The 20466-nt window shown below is 48.2% G+C and overlaps 3 protein-coding genes across 8 annotated transcripts in view; 1 reads left to right on the top strand and 2 right to left on the bottom strand.

The window, feature by feature from the left end:
• The window catches only part of OPA1 (OPA1 mitochondrial dynamin like GTPase), a 399390-nt gene that overhangs the window by 74936 nt on the left and 303988 nt on the right, over window positions 1–20466 (bottom strand). The window lies entirely within an intron of this gene.
• Window positions 1–20466, bottom strand: part of DLG1 (discs large MAGUK scaffold protein 1) — a 434654-nt gene that overhangs the window by 397716 nt on the left and 16472 nt on the right. The window lies entirely within an intron of this gene.
• On the top strand, window positions 7144–18900 carry LSG1 (large 60S subunit nuclear export GTPase 1). The gene is made up of 14 exons (XM_079315698.1): window positions 7144–7279; window positions 7352–7469; window positions 7766–7886; window positions 8411–8497; window positions 9366–9452; window positions 11478–11538; window positions 12213–12389; window positions 13433–13855; window positions 14137–14238; window positions 15045–15183; window positions 15495–15623; window positions 16225–16304; window positions 16873–17046; window positions 18321–18900. Exons 1-14 carry the CDS (start codon window positions 7199–7201, stop codon window positions 18498–18500), a joined length of 1959 nt encoding a protein of 652 aa, XP_079171824.1. The 5' UTR covers window positions 7144–7198; the 3' UTR covers window positions 18501–18900.

Below are 20466 nucleotides of genomic sequence, written 5' to 3'. Positions count from 1 at the left end.
CATCCTTTTCGCTGCTCTCCTAGCCCGATAGCAACTGTGTGGCAGTCCCCAGGTGCCTGAAGATCTGCCTTCTCCCTCAAGGTGTCCTGCTGAACCACAGCTCCTCAGACCCACAGACCCATGCCTGCCCAGTGCTCAGCAGCTGCCACCTGCCTGAGCAGAGTTGTGAGCTGCAAGGCTGAGAGCAGCCCCATCCACTCCTCTGAGACGCGTGGGCACAGCCGTCTCTCCATGCCAGGGAGCTGCTTTGCCAAAACCCTGCCTGCCTCCAGCTGTGGGCAGAGGAACCTGTTCTGAGCCTTGGGCTGGTGGCTCAGCAGGCAGGTGTTTGCTGCAGGTGGGATGGAGCAAGCAAGGAGGCCCACACACCTTCCTGCAGTGCTGCCTCTGGAGGGAGGTTAGAGCTGGGGGGTCTGCTGCTGGTACACAGACACTTCTGATAATGATGCCCACAGAGCTGTTTGCAGTCATGCTGGTCTCTGCCATCCTGATTGAAGTGATCTGTGCTCAGGAACCAAGACTCCCAAGTTTTCACAGCATGGCTTGTGCAGGCTGCTGTGCCCTGTGGCTCTCCAACAGCCCTTGGGCATATTTGTCTGCAAACCCCAGTGGTGTCTAAGGGGTTTGGTCAGAGGAGGAGCTCTGACCCCTGTGTCTTCATCATGGTCTCCCCAGTCTCAAGGCAGCAGCACTGCCATTTCTGCATTGCATTCTCGGGATACAGGTTTCCTTATCAGCACCTCAGAGACCCACTGGGGGCTCCAGATGGTGGCTAGGGAGCAGCAGCACTGCAGAATACCTGCCTCTGTACGACTTGGAAGTGCAGCAGTAGGTGTTGTGGTCACATCCCTGGTTGAGAATGGAATCTGGCTCGCCATGCTTGCTCGCCAGTCGGTGTGCCAGACCATTGTAGCTTTCTTTGCTTCATTAATGGGCCCAGTTAATTCAGGACCAGCTCTTTCCTGCTATGTGGCAACTGCTTCAGTTCTCAGCAGGGATGATTGCCACACGCTTCAGCAGCTAAAGAGCACATTAGAAATCATGGTGGTCTGTGACAGCAATTCCCACACAAAATGATCTGAGTTCTGTGCTGGGCTGAGGAGTTGTGCCACAGCTTTTGGGTGAAGTCTGGCAGCAGGGAGCAGCCCAGTTAAGTTTGGGGCACCTGCTCCATGCTTGGGGCTGTTCCTAAGGTGTTGGATATGTGTATTTCATTGCCGGGAGGAGAAGCTGAGGCGCGGTGAGAGCAGAGCCTGCCCCGTGGGGCCAGGACGTGCTGCCTGCTTCCCACTGAGCACGACGCTCCCTCCTGGCCTCCAAGGCCGGCAGCACCCGTGATGTGCAGGGCTTGCATGCTGGGGGCTTATCTGCACGGCGCTGTAGCCTGAGGGGAGTGCAACAGCCTGCTCTGTATTTATGCAATATCCCAGCAGCTACCGAGCATCACCTGCCTTAGTGCACGCATGCAAATCCCAAGTGAGGCGTGGGAAAATCTGCAAGATACCATCTCTGCCCTGCGGCCCAGAGCCGGCAGCACAGTGAGTGCTGCACTTGGCCCTCGGCAGACCACACTCCCTCCACTCCCTCCACTCCATCCCTCTCCTGCCCTGGCCACTCCAGTCTGTGCTGGAACCCATGGTCACACCCCATCCCGAGCCCGTAGGTTCTAGGGTGCACGGTGTCTCTGGGGTGCAGACAAGCATGCAGCTGTCCAACACCTCTGCTGGAGGGAACTGCCAGGCTGCCCATGCTGACTGCCCTGGGCAGCGTGGGGAGGTGCCAGGGTCTGTCTGATGGGAGAGCGTGAAACCCTGCAAGGAGCAGCCCCACTTCAGGGATGGATTTTGTGCCCAGCAGCTGGAATTGGAGCTGATGCGGATCTCTTGTTGGGGAGAGTGGTGGGGAAAGTTGATATGACAAGACCAAAATAATTCATGGGAATGTAGTGATTTTGTCAGTGTATGAAAACAAGTCAGGCTTTCTCTCCCCAGGTAGCAACAGTACATCTTGTGTCACAGCAGCTGAAGTGACACAGAGTGAAACACTGCAAACTGGCATTTCAGTATGTTCTGAAACAAAGTATTTCAGAGTCTCTGTAACTATGAAACATGTCAAAGTTTTAACTCTTTGTTCCGAACAAAGGAAATGCTGAACTGTTATTTTTTTTTCCATGAAGTGGAAAGACTCAGTGGCTCCTGAGCCTCGACACTGGTTGTGTCAAGCAGGGTGCTGTGGCCTCCAGCCCCGCCAGCCGACATCCAGCTCTGGCCAGCAGCAAGTCAGGAGTAGTGCAGGCAGCTTGAGATGGGTTGGCAGGGCAGGGGACAGCTCAGGGAGAAGGGTCCTTAACAGCGTTTAATGGGAGCCACATGCCACCCCTGCTGCCCTCCTGCCTCTCTGAAGGGAGCAGCACCCCATCCTGCAGCGGGGCTGGGAGCACAGGTGGTGCCGGGCCATGTGCAGACTGTGGGAACTCCACGCTTTGGCAGGCCCGGATGCCCTGGGGCAGCAGGGCGATGCCGGCGCTGCTCGGGCTGCCCAAGGCCGGCAGCAGCCCTGGGGCCGGGGCTCTGCTGTCGGCGGGGCCGTGCTGGTGCCGGCACAGCTCTGCCGCTTGTTTTTCAGCCACCCAGAGCGGCACACCCCGCTTCCTGCACAGGCGGCCCCGGCGCTTCCTGCACCCCTGCTATAATTAGAAGGGCAGCCGGTGTCCAGAGGAGCAGAGCCCTCCCTGGGGTGTCACAGCACCCTCGGAGGGGCTGGCTGGGTGGGCTGGTGTTGGACATCCATCTTCATAGCATGCTGCCAGTCCAGGGGCACAGAGGAGTTGTTGGGGCACATCCTCTGCTCAACGCTGTGTCCTGGGCGCTGCCACCATGGGGCCATGTGGAGGGGCAGCAGTGGGCAGCCCGGGTGAGACTTCCCAGCAGAGCTGACACAATGGGAGCTGCAGAAATCTCATCGGTTTCCCATCCGGTGCTCTGTGCCTTCAAAGAGACAGGCAGTTCTCTCTAATTAACTTGCCCCCACCCTGCCAGGCAAGGAGGTGATTTTATCTTCACAGGGCTGGTGGAAGAAGCGGAGTCTAAAAAACTCACCCGAGGGCCCCAGCGGGGTTGGTGCCTTCTCAGGGCTCAGCCTTGGCACGCAGCCCTGATTCTGAGTTTCCTCAGCATGCTGCTCTTTCTAAAGAGGAGCAAGACCTTCACCAAAAGATGGGAACCTTGTGGAACAAGCTCCCACTTTTCCTACAGTGCCAGCCTGCTTCTGAGTACAGCTGGAAAGAAGGGGGTTCAAGCAGCTGCAGTTGTGCACAGAGCAAAATTGTCTTGGTGTTCTTTCAGGGCTGCTGTGGGGAGGGTTTCTTAATGGGTCTGCTTGTCAGGCTGAGGCTGGCAGTACCACTGAATTGAGCATTGTGAACCTACATGAATAATGAATAGCCATCACATGAATATTTTAGATACACGGTCCTGAGATCTCCCAGTGCTTCCTTAAAGAAAAATGGAGAAAAAGTTGTCCAGAAAGAACAGTGTTTTCCTTAGGCAAAAATGCACTGTTATCACTGGCTTTTGAAGAAGAACTGCTGCTGCTGCTGCTAAATAATATTCAGGATATGCATCAAAAACTTGAGCAGTGGTTTGGCTCCAAGGCAGAAGTTGGGAAAGAAGCCCAAGTCAATGATTACAATGTGCTGGAAGGACAGTAGATTTTGCTTTGTCTATGCAATGGTTTTGTCAGAATTCCCAAAGCTGCAGCCACCTCCCAAAGAGCCAGCAGTGCTGGGCACTCATTGCTTTTCAAAGGAGTGGTGAGAGGTTTTGTGATGCACAGGGGTGCTTTCTCTCCCAGAACAACACCTCACTCCAGCCCGAGAACCTCTGTCAGAGAGCTGAGTTGTAAAAAGCCCAGCAGCAAAAATTGTGTTCATTTTGCATGCTGTGGTAGCTACTGCATCATATGGGAATGGGCTGCAATTCAACAGGTTTACCACATGACAGCAGCATGCCCCTCTCCTCCCAGCCCTCCTTGCCCGGCTGTGCTCTTGGCACGCACACTCTGGTGCCAAGCTGCCTCTGTGCAGATCCTGTGACAGCAGCTGTATCTCAGTGTCCCTTTTCACTGAGTGTGATTAATCCATGCATAGATGTCTCCTATGAGCAGCAGGCCGTCGTGTTCAGTCTTGCTTAGGTAGGCTCAGCAGAGCAATGGGAAAGGGATGAGAAACATGGCAAGTAGAAATATGCAATTACTACCTCAGCTCTGATGCTTTTGCCACTTGGATGACCCAGTCTGCATCTCCTTCAGCACTGCTCTGCTCAAAGTGACCCTCACAGTAGTGCTGGCATCATCAGACAGAAATAATTGCTTGGTGTTTATGAAGTATCCAGAAATGTATCTGCTGCAAGGATGAGGGCAACTTGGGCATTGCTTAAGTAGGCCCCACAAAGGTGGTAGAAAATACCTGCAGTTAACTGTCCCTGAAGCACTTCAGGCTAGAAATAGGGGAAGGGGGTGGGGGGGGGGAAGAGCAATATGGGGTGTGGGAAAAACATCCCAATCTAAATGCAGAGACCTTTGCTCTTCATGTTGTTCTCAAACCTCCCTGCCCCAGGATGGGTTGCAGGTGGTGGAGCAAGCCTCCTTTTCCCACTGCACCAGCACTGCCTGTCCTTGAGTGTCTGTTTTCAGTTCATGCCACTGAACACAGCACCTAGAGTCCTATGGAGGGCCCCTGCACTCTATACTGGCAGAGCCCCCAGCCAAAGCTCCTGGTGGTGCTGAGGCTGTGCTGCCAGGGCTGTGCCAATGGGATTATTAGAGCATTTTTCCTGTGGTTGGGCAGCCTGGGAATGGCACTGCACGTGCCTCAGCTGTGGGGTTAGAAGTGCTGCCAGACCCGAGGCGTGGGGATCAGCCAGGCTGGCTGGCTGCTCTGGCTGGTGATTATGCATTGTTGAGGGAAGGTAACTTTCAACTGAAGTACAAAAGAAAGACAATAATGAGTACATATATTACTGCTTTAGTGCCCACATAAAGACTTGAAATGGTTTTATTAAAGATGACTTGATTAGAAATGATTTTACTAAATCTCTGCCTGCTGTCTGCAGCCCACCAGCCTTCTACTGAAGCACTTTGCCTAAATCAAAAGGCGACTCCTGAGTCTCCTTTCATCTCTTATTTGCCTTTAGGAAGCAAAGGAGGGGCCAGACCAGGCTGGTGGTGGTGGCAGAGCCTGGGATGAGCATGGCAAAGGTTCAGACATCCTTGGGAAATTTATGCCATACAGTTACTGACTTTGAAAAGAAGAAGAAAAGAAAAACTGTGTGTTCCTAATGGGCATTTATCATGGGGAGGCATCACGAGCAAGAGAAAAGAAAAAAGAAAGAAAGAAAAGAGAAGAGAGAAAAGATTGCTCCCGCCCAGGGGGTTTGTGCATGCTGCCATGCTGTTGGTGGCCAGCTCCTGATGTTAAGCTTTGTCTGCCTCTGTTTTTCAGGGATTGGGCAGGTTATTCTTCAGTTACAACTGATACACATTACAGAGTTGTAGTGAAAACTGTCTGGCCTTAACCCAGCACCCATAAAGGAGAAATGCTTCATAAATCAGTTCTGTGAGCAAGTACAGGTCAAGTTGTTTATTAATTTAACCTTCTTTCCCATCTTGACGTGGACCTGCCAGAAATCCACTCAGTGATTCCCTGCCTGCTCATGAAATGTCCTCTGTCAGGCAGAGATGAGCAGACTGTGGCTAGATTTTGCCAGCAGCCTCATAGCATACCTCCCATAGCTGCATCCAGGATCCTGCTTTGGCACCATCATTCCTCACATGCAGTGTTTGCTATATTGGGATGATGGACCCTAGGGAAGGGGAACCCACACTGGCCTGGGTGTGTTACAGGGTGCAGGGTCCACCTCAGTCACAGGAGCTGGTGGCTTTCCCCAGAGGGAGACACAAATCCCTGCCCCCATGGCTGGCTGCCAGGCAGGGTTTTGCACGATGTGGTTTGATAGCATCTGCACCAGGCCAAACCAGCAAGAGTTACTGGCTCTACTGCTGCTGGAACTGCCACGGGCTGGGCTGAGGCTGGTAGCCCTGCATGTCACCCCACTGCCAGGGCCTCTGGCTGTAGCACTGACCTTGGGGTGAGAGTGAACCATGTCCCTGGGCTCATTACTGGTGGGCCTGGTGGCTGCTATGGGAGGAAAGGGGTTGGAGCTGGGCCTGAGGAGAGGAGAGCCAGAGAGATGTGCGTCCATGCTGAGCACCATAGTGTGGGAGGGATGGAAAGATGGGTGGGTGGATGGATGGATGGATGGATGATGGATGGATGGATGGATGGATGGATGGATGGATGGATGGATGGATGGATGGATGGATGACCACAGAACCAACTGGGTTGGAAAAGACCTCTGATATCGAGTCCAACACCATATCAACTGGACCATGGCACTGAACGCCACATCCTTAAACAGCTCCAGGGATGATGACTCCACTCCACACCTCCCTGCGCAGTCCACTCCAACGTCTGATCATCCTTTCTGTGAGGAAATTCTTCCTAATGTCCAACCTAAACCTCTGCTTGTGCAGGTTCAGATTGTGTCCTATTGTCATGGGCTGGCTGGCCGGAGAAGACCGGAGCCGGTGTAGTGCTGGTGCGGTGCCGGTGGTGCCGGTGCGGTGGTGTCGGTGCTGGTGTGGTGGTGGTGGTGTCGGTGCCGGTGCGGTGGTGTCGGTGCGGTGGTGTCGGGGCGGTGGTGCCGGTGCGGTGGTGGTGGTGTCGGTGCCGGTGCCAGTGGTGCCGGTGTCGGTGTTGGTGGTGTCGGTGCGGTCGTGCCGGTGCGGTGTTGGTGGCGCCGGTGCCGGTGCGGTGGTGCCGATTCCGGTGCCGGTGTCGGTGCGGTGGTGCCGGTTCCGGTGTCGGTGCAGTGGTGTCGGTGTCGGTGCGGTGGTGCCGGTTCCGGTGTCGGTGCGGTGGTGCCGATTCCGGTGCCGGTGTCGGTGCGGTGGCGCCGGTTCCGGTGTCGGTGCCGGTGCCGGTGCGCTGGCACCCCCTGCCGGCAGACGCCGGGACACCGCGGCGGGCGCGGCGGAGGCGGCGGGCGGCGGAAGGGGCCGGCGGCGGAAGGGGCGGTGGAAGCGGCCGTGGAAGGCGGCGGTCAGCCCGCCTCTTCCGCCGGCGGTGCGGCGGTGGCACATGGGCAAGAAGCGGAGCGATGGGCTGGGGCGCAGCCTGCAGCGGCAGCGCGGGCTGGAGCGGCGCAGCGCCTCCTCATGGGTGAGTGGGGGGCCGGGGAGGCGGGGAGGGGTCGGCGCGGCCCGGGCTGACGGTGGTGCCTTGTCCCGGCAGCTTCACGCCAGCGAGGTGGTCGCGGAGCGCGGCCCGGAGCTGCGGTCGGCGCCCGAGCAGAGCCCGCTGGAGGAGTTCCTGGCCACGGCCGAGCTGGCCGGCACCCGCTTCGTGGCTGGTGAGCGGCTGGACGGGCCCGGGGCTGAGGAGGGGGTCCCGGGGCTGAGGAGGGGGTCCCGGGGCTGAGGAAGGGGTCCCGGGGCTGAGGAGGGGGTCCCGGGGCTGAGGAGGGGGTCCCGGGCGGGGGGACACCGGTTGCGGGGGAGTGAGTGCGGATGGGGGCTGGCAGTGCTTCTGGCCGGGTGGGAACTGGGGGCAGGTGGTGAGGCCCTGAGCCAGGGCTGGGGCCGGCAGGGACAGGATTGGTGGCAGGGCTGGGGACAGGTGGCTTTGGGTGACTGTCTCTCCCTTCAGAGCGTCTGAATGCCCAGATCGTGTCTGCCCAGAGCTGCACGGGGCTGCTCACAGCGCAGGAGGCCCAGCGCGTTCGGCAGCTGCACCAGGAGAATCAGGAGTTGCTGCGCATCCCGCGGAGGTGAGCTCTGCAGGGCTGGCCCCTTGGCTGAGCGGGGCTCTGTGGCTCATCCTCCGTGGCAGAACAGCCCTCAGGTTGGCAATACCCTGCTTTTGCAGAGCCAGTCTTCATGAACTGGCTGTAACCCACAGCACAGCTGCCTGTCTGCCATGTGAGTGCTGCCAGTGCCAGCCTCTCTGGACTGATGGTGTGGCTTTCCTGCCCAAAGCTTGGCACTGCTGTACAGGTGTATCCAGGCTGCCTGGTAAGCCTTTCCAGAGCTCTGTCAATGGCAGAGAGATTAATGCCCATCTTAAGGACACTACAAAACTTAGCCAAAGAAAACAGCTCTGGTGGTATCTGGTGTACATGCTCTCTGCTAACAGAGTTTGGAAAGGTGTACTTAAAGCTACTGAAAACAGTTGCATGCACATATAAGCCATTAACTCAGCATAGCTGAATGTGTGGTGTTCATGTTCTTTATGTTTACTGAAGTAATGTAGCTGCTATTTCTGACCACTCACTTCAAAATACGCTTGTTATAGGCCACACTGGGATAGAACAACCAGTGCAGAGGACTTGAAGCAAGCAGAGAGAGAGAGCTTTCTTGAGTGGAGACGACAGCTTGCCCAGTGAGTATGCTGCTTGTGGCTGGGTAAGTAGCTTGTGGCATTTAGTGACACTGGAAGCAGTGGGTTGTACTTGTCCTTATTGGACCAATAAAACTAACATCTATTCAGTAGCCCTCTGACCTTGTCCTGGAAGGCTGGATATCCCAGCCACAGTCCAGCATGTCTTTGTGGTCAGCTCTGCAAAGCTATCTTGTGTGTTCATGTTCTTGTAAAACAATGCAGGATGGTATGTGATGTTCTTCATTTGCCTGTGAAGTAGAAGGTTACTGGATGTGTCTTTTAAGAGCAACAGCACTGCTCTGAAGAGAAGGCAGAGGTGCCAGCCTGCATACAGCAGCTTGTGCTGGTCTGGCACTGCATCCACTGCCTTGGAGGGTTGGATGGTGTCTGCTCACGCCCTACAAATCCATTCTTACCCTGAGTAAAGTTGTTCAGATGGTGGCAGCACCAAGTTAAAGATTGTATAGAGGTATTTCAGATGCCATCCCCAAATTTAGTTATTTTTTCCAAGTGGTACTCAGTTAAGAAAAAACTGCTGGCACTTGGGATAACTTCTCTCTTTTGTTATCATGGCTCTCAAATCTCACAGGCAGACTCTTGATGAGTTCTTGTTCTTTCCATCTTTTACTACTTCCACATTAAAAAGATCAGGAGCCATTGTGTCACTACTTAACCAGTGCCACTGACAGCAGTGTACCTGAGTACTTGATCTGTTTGAAAAAACATCAGAAGTAGTACTTCTATATATAGAGTTTTGTTTCATTGCTCTCTGCAAAACTAAAGCTGTCTGGGTTTAGGGAAGAGCTGGTAGTGAGCTTACAGCCTGCCATGGACCAGATGTGACATCATTTTTTCTGTTTTGCCTTAGCCTCGAGGAAGAGAAAAAGTTAATTCTAACCCCATTTGAAAGAAACTTGGAGTTTTGGCGTCAGCTTTGGAGAGTCATTGAAAGAAGGTAAAGTATTTTGGTATCCACTTTCTAGAAAGTGATATTAAATGTATTTTCATGAATTACAGCTTTTGAGACAAGCTTCGAGTATCTCAGCACAGGAAAAATTATTAAGATATTAGTGTCTTATTCTCAGCACTGCCGTGATTTCATTTTTCTGGTGCCTGCTAGCTCTCAACACTGTGATCTCCAGGTGGTTTATTGTGAGCCTCTGAAGATTCTTCAGAGGCTGCTCCTCTTGGCCTTTCCCAGTAACTGTGTTGGAAGCCTCCTTTGAGAAAGTGCCTTTGAGGTGTCTTGCCAAGTTTAACTCCTTCCCAAGCAAACAGCTGCAGCTGATGTTCAGGGGCAGGAGGCAAGGACTAAGTGATGTTGGGAAGTCAGGAACCTCTTGGTCCTTGGGCCTTTGCCACAGAGAAGTTGCAGCAGTGCACAGAAGATGACAGGCTGCCATACCACAGGAATAGCTTTGTTTGCTCTGCTAAGCTGTAATACAATAAGAGTGCTATCTGCTACAGTAATCTAACTGGGGCATTTAATTTCACTAGTAATTAAGTTTGAGATAATCTCGTCTCATTTTCCTAAAATTGAAAAATACTTCACCAGTGAGGTCATGCTGAGCTGGTCCTTTCACAGAAGGGGCTTTGTACTAAGTGCTGCTGGGCCTTTGGCTGGGAGAGTGCTGGTCAGGAGCATCCATTTTAGGGTATCATGATGTGCAGTGTGAGTATACCAGTGTTAGTAATGCCTTTCTGCTCCTGTTGAGGCTTTTTATTTCATGTATAGTGAGGATGCTGTCACAGAAGTGAATGGAAAAGTCACTCAGTCCTTTAACCTTTCCAGATAATTTGATGTGTTATCAGCCTTTTCCATGTATTTGCTTCAAACTAGTTCCCAGCAGTGTGGTTCAGTAACTTCTCTGTATCCCATCCCACTATGATGGTGTCAGCTTTCCCTTGTATTGGTCTTTGAATGTCTGTAACTGTGCAATCCTTCTTTGTACCCATGTGGCTTGTTAAATTATACCCTTGGGGGAGATTATTGATTTTATTTTTTTTAATACATAATAAACTGCCTAGTGAGGCTTGAAGTTCTTTCGTTCAACCCATGGTGTTCTGAAGCTGTCCTGACCTAAAAGAAATCTCTGTCAAACAAGTAGAATCAGCATGTGATAATATATGGCAGTATTTTAAATTACTTGCTTGGAGAAGTTCTAGTGGAAGAGGCTGTAGTTAAATTTTCCCCTCCTTTTGACAAAAGAAGCATGGATACCTTTGGGATCTGAAGCCATTGCATTTAATTACTGTGTGGAACTAATGAGTCCTGCTCATGTGTTTGGTGGCAACCTGGTCTCTGGGTTTGGAAGGTGTTTCCTAAAAGCATGTTGCAAGGTCTTGCTTGCATGGGGGAGCAACATATTTTACTGAAGTTTAAGGTTATTTTTCATTGTTTTATGCTTTTTGTGACAAAAAACACAGAGGAACTTTTGAAAATACCCAATATCATTGGTCATTTGTGGGAGGCTTTGTTCAATGCAAGGAGGACAACAGAGTTCCAAAATATCTGGCTGTGTAGGAAAGCCAGCTCTTCTTTACCTCTGTAACCACCCTGCCAGTTGAGGATGAGAACAGACAGAAATAAAGTTGTGTTATCACAGTTTTTAGTACCATTCTAAAGGATGGAGTACTGCTACTGTGGTTCAAGCCTGCTGAGCCTTTCTGAAGGGTAGATGGGTTGGCAGAACTGGTATGTTTTCTTTCCCCTTGCTGGCTGTGCAGTTGTACAGGAGAATGAGCCAAGTGAGGAGGAAGCACTGTACAGCAGCAATGGCCTGTAGCACAAGCATGGCTCTGTTGGGCAGGTGGGCTGCTGAGATGCTCTGTTGTTCAGTGAAGGTATTTAGTAGGATAATACAGTTAAAAGTGTTAAAATTCCAAGCAAAACCTGAAGTGAATAATTGCTATATCTTAGAGCTTCCTTTGAGGCAAGGTAAGAAGGAGTATTTTATGGCTCTTTTCTTTACTTTTGCAGTGATATTGTAGTCCAAATAGTAGATGCCAGAAACCCCCTTCTGTTTAGATGTCAAGATCTGGTAAGTAAACCACTTTCTTGAATATTGTCGTTATTTGGTGTCTTAATGTTTATGTGATATAGTTTTTGTTTAATGCATTCATTTGTTGTTGTCCCAAAGTGGATATCTTATTAATTGATGCAAGTATTCTGGCATGAAATTATTTTTCTTTGTCTTTTGGTATTTCACACAGTGTTGTGGATTTAGAGGCACTTCTGCAGATGTTACATTGCAGATATTTTATTATTCCTCATTGCCTTACATAAAGGAATTGTGTTATGTAAAAGCATAGTGGAATAAAAGTGGGTGAGGATAACAAAGGGTCAGAAACTGTGGAAGTGACAAGTTTGTAATAAATAGGCACTTTTATAATTACAAACACTTCATCAGGGAGACATGAAATTGCTCAAATAGTTATTTTGGGAGCTCCTGCTGCAGGGTGCTGATTAGTGTCTTGTCACAGCTCTAATAGACAAGATGTTTGCACATGTAGCCAGCAACAAGCTGTGCTGTGGTAGTTGCATGCTCCAGTTTGTTCTTGTAGCTGTCTGCTAAACAGCACTTCACCAACCCAGGGGTGGTAAGCTTGGCTACACTCATGTGGAGCTGCATGGAGTAATTTGTCTTGCTGCTCTTGTATTGTCTTGGGATGGAAGGAGTTGAAACCAAACTGATCCTTCTTTTGTTTTCTTTAGGAAAGTTACGTTAAGGAAGTTAGTAATGACAAGGAGAACATGATCCTGATCAACAAAGCAGATCTGCTGAGTGAGGAGCAACGTGCTGCTTGGGCACAGTTCTTTGAGAAGGAGGGTGTCAAGGTGGTGTTCTGGTCAGCTTTGGCAGAGAGTGAACGGCTGTGTGGACAATCAAAGGTACTGTAGGTGACCAGTTCAAACTAGGTCTGTGCTGCCTGCTGCTGGTAACTTGCTTGGCAGCTCCCTTGTGATATACCTGAGCACAAAAGGATTATTTTAAACACCTGTGCAGCTGTAAACAACATTTGAAGGATCAATTCAGAGATAGAGGTGAGGAGAGTAAAATGGTGAACAAAGTGCAGAAGACAGAAACAGCCCTTGTAGACCTGCTTGCAAATTTTTAACTCATTGAAAGAATTGGAAACCTTCCAAGAGGGATGCTGTGAGAGATGGGGTTATCTGTACAGAGGTTTTTTTCTTTCCCAGGGAGTGGAGGTGTATCTTAGAGAACCTTAAGTACCCAAAAGCCATTTACCCAGTGGAACAAACTGAGCTGCTGCCCCAAATTACATATTATCAATAAGTGCTGCTTCTGTTATGGCCATTCAGCTGTGGAATATCCCATATATCCTTCCAAAAATACCTACTCTGTTCATCTGGTTTGCAGTCCTTGTATAGAATGTTTTTACAGACTGGTTTAAAAATGAGACTGAAGGTATTAATTCTCTTCTCATTTTTTGGGAAGAAAAGTCAAAATACTTTTGTTGTGAAAATATCTTCATTTTTTAATGTAAACTCTCTGCAGGGAAGGAGTGTAGACTGAAAACAGCTTGAAATTATTTTAATGATATATTTAGACATGAAACAAAATGGCTTTGTGTTCTGAACATTTTGAAAAAGCAGCATTTATTCCTTTTATTTGGAACACTTAACAATTTAAACAAACTAGTGTGGGTGTACGCACATTCATTCTGGAGAGGAACTTCTTAATGATTTCACAGAGAAGCTGTGAACAGTCCCTCTTGCCATGCTTTTGTCATTCTCCAGAAATGGGCTAGTTTTTCTTACATCCTACTTAAGACCTTTAAAAAACCCCAGTATGATGTAAACACTGAGTTGTCAGCTCTTGAGATCTGGCTGATGACAGCTGCCTGCACTGCAGCCAGCAGCAGGGCTTGGTGTTGTGGTTGCATTTCACCTCTGAACTGCTGTTCCCACAGGAGCTGGGTGCTGAGGGGGCAGAGCAGCACCCGAGCACTTCTGAGGATGAAGGCTCCAGTCAAGAAGATAATAACACAGCAACAGGTAGCTCAGAGAGAGCATCCACAGGCAGCACTTGGCAAGGTGTAAATCAGGTTCTGGTGAGTGATAACAGCAGTGATGAATATGAAGACTGTGAAGATGATGAAGAGGAGGACTGGCAAACCTGTTCTGAAGATGAAGCTGGTGACAGCATAAATGCTGTTGCTCCAGAGAAGGTGGAAAGCAGGACTGGTGGTGCTGCAGCACAGCATGGAGTGCAGGAATGGAACAGGAACATCAGGAATTTCAGCCACCTGGTACAGAGAGATGAGCTGCTGGAGATATTCAAAACTATGCACGATGGACCAAGGGTGAAGGATGGGGAAGTAAATGTTGGGCTGGTGAGTTGGACTTGGTGCTTAAATGGAGCTTAATTCCATGTGCTCTCAGTGGGAAAAAATCATCCTGTAGCCTGACTTCCTATAGGAGTATAAAAACTAGCGAGCACAAACCACTGTGGGTTTAGTGCAAAAATGATTACTGAAGTTCCTGGAGCTCAGTGTGCCCCCTTGCTTGCCTTAGGGTTTTTTTAGTATATTTTATTAAAGAACTTTTGTGTCAGAGCTCTGTCAGTCTTTTGGCATCACCCTGCCTAATAGTATTTCACTTCTTTGTCTTCTAGGTCGGTTACCCTAATGTTGGCAAAAGTTCAACCATCAACACAATCCTTGGAAATAAGAAGGTGTCAGTGTCTGCTACACCAGGCCGTACAAAACACTTCCAGGTATTTTTAAAAAATAACATCAGTCTTTTTCCCCAGTGGAAGAGAGCTTCATTATGACCTAGTTGCAACCACATGCACTCACTGAGAACTCTGCCATCCTGAACTGTGGCCAGCAGAGTAGGTTGAAGAGGGGTAGTCTTGATGTGTGTAATTTTGGGACTTTAATTCTTGCTTCTAAACTCGTGCTCAATTTTGAGTCACTCATGAGAACTGCTGTGCAATGGAGCATGTTTTCCATCTCCTGATTTTATTTAGTTGCGTTGTCCCTTTTTTTTCCAATGCCAGTCATGAGGAGAGAAGCTTTTTAAAGTGATTGTTCATCCAAATAGCTTATGGTCAAGGTTTCAAACTCTCCTTGTCTACATAATTTCTGTGAATGAATGTAGTTTTGCTGATGTTTTTATATTGATCAAGCTTTGATTTTGAGGTAGCAACTCCTGTGCTTATAGTGTGAGATCATTGTGAGATTTGTACTTTTCAAACTCCTGGTTGTTTCAGAAGGTCCAACACACTTGAAGGTTTCTGGAGTGCTTTCTTCTCTCCCATCAGACTGGAGAGCTGAAGATCTTGTTGCCTCCATCTGGACACCTTATTTAGGAACTTTGAAAGTGTTGCTGTCTTCCACATCTGATCTCTTTAATTCATTGGCTGGGACCAGCAGGGCAGGTGCCTGTGTTAGTGGAATTTCTGCTTATTCTCATTTGCACCCATGTTTCATCTATGCATTTGATTTTTCTTGTTGTTGTTCCTTTTTCCTCCATGGGCACTACTTGCCATAATGAACTAATGGGTTATTTATCATGTAGACCCTGTATGTGGAGCCTGGCCTGTGCCTTTGTGATTGCCCCGGTCTGGTGATGCCATCTTTCGTCTCTACCAAAGCAGAAATGATTTGTTCTGGAATTCTGCCTATAGATCAGATGAGGGACCATGTTCCACCTATTTCTCTAATATCCTTTGCATGGGATTTGTGAGAGTGTATCAAGGGTTGGATCTGGAGTATGTCAAGTAGCATGTTCCAGCCCTGCTGGCAACACATGTGCTTGTGCTGTGAGGAAGGTGGGACACACTGGATGAAACAGTCCTGCTGTGTTGGTCTTTTCTTCTCTCATTTCAACTTAGTAGTGTTGTCAGACTTGTGCTATTTTTCTGGTTTGCAACAAAATACAAAAGTCACTCTTTTGTGTGTGCTCTTAGAGTGACAAGAGCAAGATTAGTTGTGTAGCTGTAAATCACAAAGTGGTTTCCTTCACTAGCTTATGTTTGCCAGCATATCCCACGAAACATTTTAGAAGCAACCTATGGAATAAGTATCATAAGGCCAAGGGAAGATGAGGACCCAGACCGAAAGCCAACAGCTGAGGAGCTGCTAACAGCATATGGATGTGAGTGATGATCCTTTTAAAATCTGTCACCTCCACTGTGTGCATGGTCCTGAACATGGCCTTAGGAGAACCTTCTAAAGTTAGGCCCAGCTTGGGCTTGTTGTGCTTTGGACTTCATTGACAGGACTTGCCCTCCTCCCAGGAATGGTCTTTGTTAATGGCTCATCTCCTGTGTGTGTTGGAGTGGTGTTTTGCCAGTCTCACCTGACAGATACTGTGATGGTGTGGAAAATATTGGTGAAATGCCCTACCAGTCTATAGTGTGGTGACACCTCCCACCATCTGTGTCTGAATTAGACTTTGAAGAATGCAGTGAATTCTCATTCTCTGCCTTAAAAAAAAAAAACCAAAAACCCTAGCAGTTTTCTGCTAGTAGGGAGATTTCTGCTCTTACAATTTCTTTCAGGTCAGGATGCTTCTGCAGCACCTTTACAGTCATTAAAGTTCTTCCCTTTATTTTTTTCCCTGCTTTCTCCAAGAGAAGCCTCTTTCTAAGGGAGTATTTTTGAGAGAGGATATAAATGGGTGGTTAGGCAGCAGAGGAGAACATACTAACATTCTCTTGTACTTGCACAGAATATACTTTGGATTTCTCTTCCAGATATGAGGGGCTTTATGACTGCTCATGGACAGCCAGACCAGCCAAGATCAGCTCGATATGTATTAAAAGATTATGTCAATGTAAGTGCTTCCTATATCTGTGTTTTCCTCTCTTCTCAGAGGGGAATTAAAGGTTGCACTAGAGTACAGTTAAGTAAATTCTATTTCTCTGGATAAAATCACCATGTATCAAAAGACTCTTGAAATTGGGCTGCTTTTACATTTTAAAAGAATAAATTTAATTTCTCAAGCTGCCTAATCATAGAGAGGTGGTTACTTAAAAATATGGTGCCAGCTAAATAAATAATTGTATCTCCAAAATAGCTAGCAGATAATCAGGAAATTAACCCATAATGTGCAGGTGGACCAATATTTGGCACTAAGGACTGTTGCTCTGAGTGATTTAATAACATGCTTCTGCAGCACCTCTTGGCAACTTTCTGTTGATAATTTCTTAATAGGATCCCCTGATGTAGAAGTGGAATAGCACTTTAACTTAGGAGTCAAGCCAGTTGTTACCTGGGAGAAGAAATAAAGTGTACTGATAGTCTGCCAGTGTAAGCCCCTAAACTTCAGGCCCTTAGTTTGGAGTTGTTTTCTTTCATCTCAGAGTTTCTTTTGTATTAACTGTGTCCCATTGCTTTCACAGGGGAAGCTGTTATATTGCCACCCACCTCCTGGTATTGACCCAAATGATTTTCAGCACCAACATCAAAGATGCCCTGACAGTATAACTGTGCAGGCTACTAGGCAGGCAAAGCCTGAGAAAAATACCAAAGCAAAACAAATTGAAAATGTGGTGGACAAAACTTTTTTCCATCAGGTAAATTCTGGAAGAGATTTGTTCTAGGAATTTTTGCTGCAGCACTCATCTGTAGTTGCTGGGGAGAATCACCTTTGAGGATGGAGGTGTGCTGGGTTGAATTAATGGTGTTTGATGCTGTGGGATCTGCATGTAATTTCTACCCAAGAGCTCTCTGTTCTTTTTGTTATCTCCTAAATCACTGGGAATGTGCTAGGTGACATAAAGATGGCTAATGAGGTGTGCACAGATGATTTTCAGAGGTCAGCAGGGTGACCCTTGTCATTAGGAATCAGACATCAATCTTGAGCAAACAGGAGGGTGACTGGGAAAAAAGACAAGGAGGAATGACATGGCCACTGACCCAGAACATAGTTTTGAACTAATAGGTCCTTCAAACTGACATTCCTTTCCTGAGCTGATGTATTTAGAAGATGAGATAAGCTTTTTTAAGACAATTGGTTTAGTACTAGCTGGAGGTTTTGACTCAGAACCTGAAATCAGATGAAAAGAATGCAAACTGATTTAAAATCCAGTCAAGAAATCTCAGAATTAGGTGGAAAATAAGAATTTTTCTGAACTTGTATGATTCTTGTTAGATCCTACAGGTATCTGTTTTGCTTCTACGTTACTGAAAAAAGTGTATTAATGACTCATAGTGAAATATGAAATCCATAACTGACCAGATTTGCATACCTGACAAAGATTAGAGCAGGTTTTTAGCTGTGGGCAGGATGGGTCATAGATAGCATGTCCCATACTGTTTGGTTAGCTAGATGTAAATACCATGTGTTTAGCACAGCTAAAATAATCATGCATTTTGAAAACAAAAACTCAGGCTTAAAAAAAAAAAATAAAATAAGAGTGAGCTATTTCAGAAGACTGTGACCTGAAAAGAATTTTTGGGATTACCAGACTGTTGCTCTGTCTGCCCAAAGTGCTGGCACAAGCTGTGAGCCCTGTCAATGCTGCCCACACTCCAGACTTGAGCAACTTATTTTGATCTGTGGCTTTCCTGGGCTCCAGATTTATTTGTGAAGACAGTTTGTTGTGCACAGAGCAGAGGCTGTGAGGATCCATCCTGGTGCTGATCCATCCTGGCTGGGCCGTGGTGTCATGGCATGGCAGGCACTGGCACACAGCCTGGCAGAGCTGGAGTGCTGGCAGGCTTTGGCTGCCTGCTGTGACCATCCTGCAGCTCTGGAGCAGGGGCTGAGCCTGCTTGGCTCTGGGTTTGCTGACATCCTGCAGTGGCTGAATGTCTCCTCTGTCACTGGTGCTTGTTTCTTTTCCAGGAGAATGTCCGTGCCCTGATGAAGGGGGTCCGGGCTGCCATGGGCTACCGGCCTGGGGGCGGCCTCGTGCCTGCCACTGCACCCACTCCTGGCAGCGTGGTGGGGAAGCCCTGGAAAAAGCACGGCAACAGGAACAAGAAGGAGAAACTCCGCAGGATCACCAAGCACCTGGAGGCTTAGCTGTGGCACCAGTATTGTGCCTTTTCAGGGCAGGGACTGCACTGTCTCACAGGCCTTGATTGAGTGGGAAAAAGCCAGATAAGTGGGCATCCCTAGCTCACCTGGGAGCTCTCTGCAGTGGATTGCCTGGGCAGGGGATGAGAGTGGGCTCGGGTGGCTGGAGTTCATCCCTTCTGAGAACAAAAGAGACCTGGCTGTTCATGTTATCTGGAAGCCAGCCCAGACATTTGACTGCTGTTGAAACATCCTTTCAGTGGGAGCAGATGGATCTGTGCAGGAATGTTTTTTCCTTCCATAGAGGATGTACTTTATAGCTGTTGCAATCAAAGCAAGCCCTGTAAAACTGACTAAAATCTTTAAACAGTTGAATTTCAATGAGTGATGTTACATTTTGAGACACTATTTTTTTTTTTTTTTGGTCTTTAAGGGTTTTTTGTTGGTTTGACAAAATGCTTTAGTGTGTTGACACGAGGTACAAAGATCTTATTGCCCTCTTCCTTCTCTGCTATTTTCAGCCTTATTCTGTAGAATCTGTAACCACTCCCTATTTCCCAGCTTGAGTAGAGCACAGCACACCATGCAAGGAGAATGTTGCTTTTATATCCTTTACACTGAGCTGGTATCAGTTGTTTTTATATGACTTCCCATTGTTATTTTAAAACATTGGCTCCCTATGACTGGCTAAAAGTCTGGTGCTAATTTCTCCTTAAATATATTTGAGATTTTACTTCCTAGATGTGTGTCAAGTTCTCTCTCATTGCTTTAAGTCAGAGAACTGTCTATTAGCAGATTTTAATTGAATACATGAGTATTTGATGCTAAAAAGACTTGGGGTCAAATTAAAGTGTGATTGACTCTTCAGCTGCCCTTCTGAGAAAATGTTTGTGCATTTGGTCAGAGCTCTTCATTCCTTGTTCAGCACAGAGAGTAATGGTAGGGCTGGAAAAGCTCACAAACACGAGTCATGCTTTGTTTTTAGGTTGTGGAATAACACATAATGCTGGTCTCTTGATACTATAAAAAGGGATTGCTGTCTTGTAATTCAGTACTTTCCAGGCCTTAAATGTGGATGGAGAGATGAAAGCAACTGCTGAGCAAAGCTACAGCAAATGTGGGGTGTGCAACCAAGCCAGTTTTGACTTTGTGACCCTTTGTGTCCTGTACAGCCAGTTTGCACTTGTATGCAGAGGATCCCCTGACAGCAGAGCTCTCACCTCAGCTCCTGCTTCCCCTGTAGTGCCTGCTCTTGAGTTCCTAATTACATCACTGGAGGGAAGATAATTCCCTGCCATCTGTAAAGTTGAAGTATAATTACACTGAATTAATATGGTCAATGGTATTTTAAATCAGTGTACCAGAGCAGAAAGTAGATTCTCAGGAGAGACTGTTTAATCTAGATCTCCTGGAGAAAGGTGATCTTTGCCTTTGTTTCCTGAAAACATTGTGTCTTAGCCAAATCACTCTGATCTGACTTCTCCACTCTCCTTGCAGGAAAAGTATCTGCTTTGATTGCTCAGAAACACTCCTTTGCTTTTGTACTGTTTTGGGTGAAGCTATTACCTGTCAAACTGAAATTGGATTATCTTTTATTGAAGATGTACTTTTTTTTTTTCTATTCTGTTTTTCTCCTTTCAAAGCATTTTGAATTGTTAGCCCATGTTGGTGTGTTTCTGAACCACATTCCTCTCTGGGCAGTGCCAGCTGGGCCTTGCTGGCAGCCCAGTGCAGCACTTGGCAGCAGCTGGCAGGCATGAGGCCATGTGGGCACTGCTCACTTGTCAGACCCAGCACAAAGGAGATGCTGTGCTCTGCCCTGGCCACCTGTGAATGAGCTGCTGCTCCACTGCTTTGTGGAGAGGGCCAGTTTCCATTTTGGAGTGCTGTTTTCTTCAAGTGCCTCATGTGTGTAGAAGAAGTGTGCAGGCTGCAACTGGCTCCAGTCTCTTCTTTGGGATCCACGGCACTT

This window comes from Erithacus rubecula, assembly GCF_903797595.1.
Source record: "Erithacus rubecula genome assembly, chromosome: 11".
In the NCBI taxonomy this organism is placed as follows: Eukaryota; Metazoa; Chordata; class Aves; order Passeriformes; family Muscicapidae; genus Erithacus; species Erithacus rubecula.
The sequence above is the reverse complement of the archived record's forward strand: the minus strand, read 5'-3'. Positions and strand labels throughout refer to the sequence as shown.

Excerpts from the sequence above, each read along its gene's own strand:
- LSG1 (XM_079315698.1), top strand. The coding sequence starts at position 7,199 with ATGGGCAAGAAGCGGAGCGATGGGCTGGGGCGCAGCCTGCAGCGGCAG. Across the intron at positions 7,280-7,351 it reads GGCGCAGCGCCTCCTCATGG|CTTCACGCCAGCGAGGTGGT; the intron begins GTGAGTGGGGGG and ends TTGTCCCGGCAG. Across the intron at positions 9,453-11,477 it reads TGGAGAGTCATTGAAAGAAG|TGATATTGTAGTCCAAATAG; the intron begins GTAAAGTATTTT and ends TTACTTTTGCAG.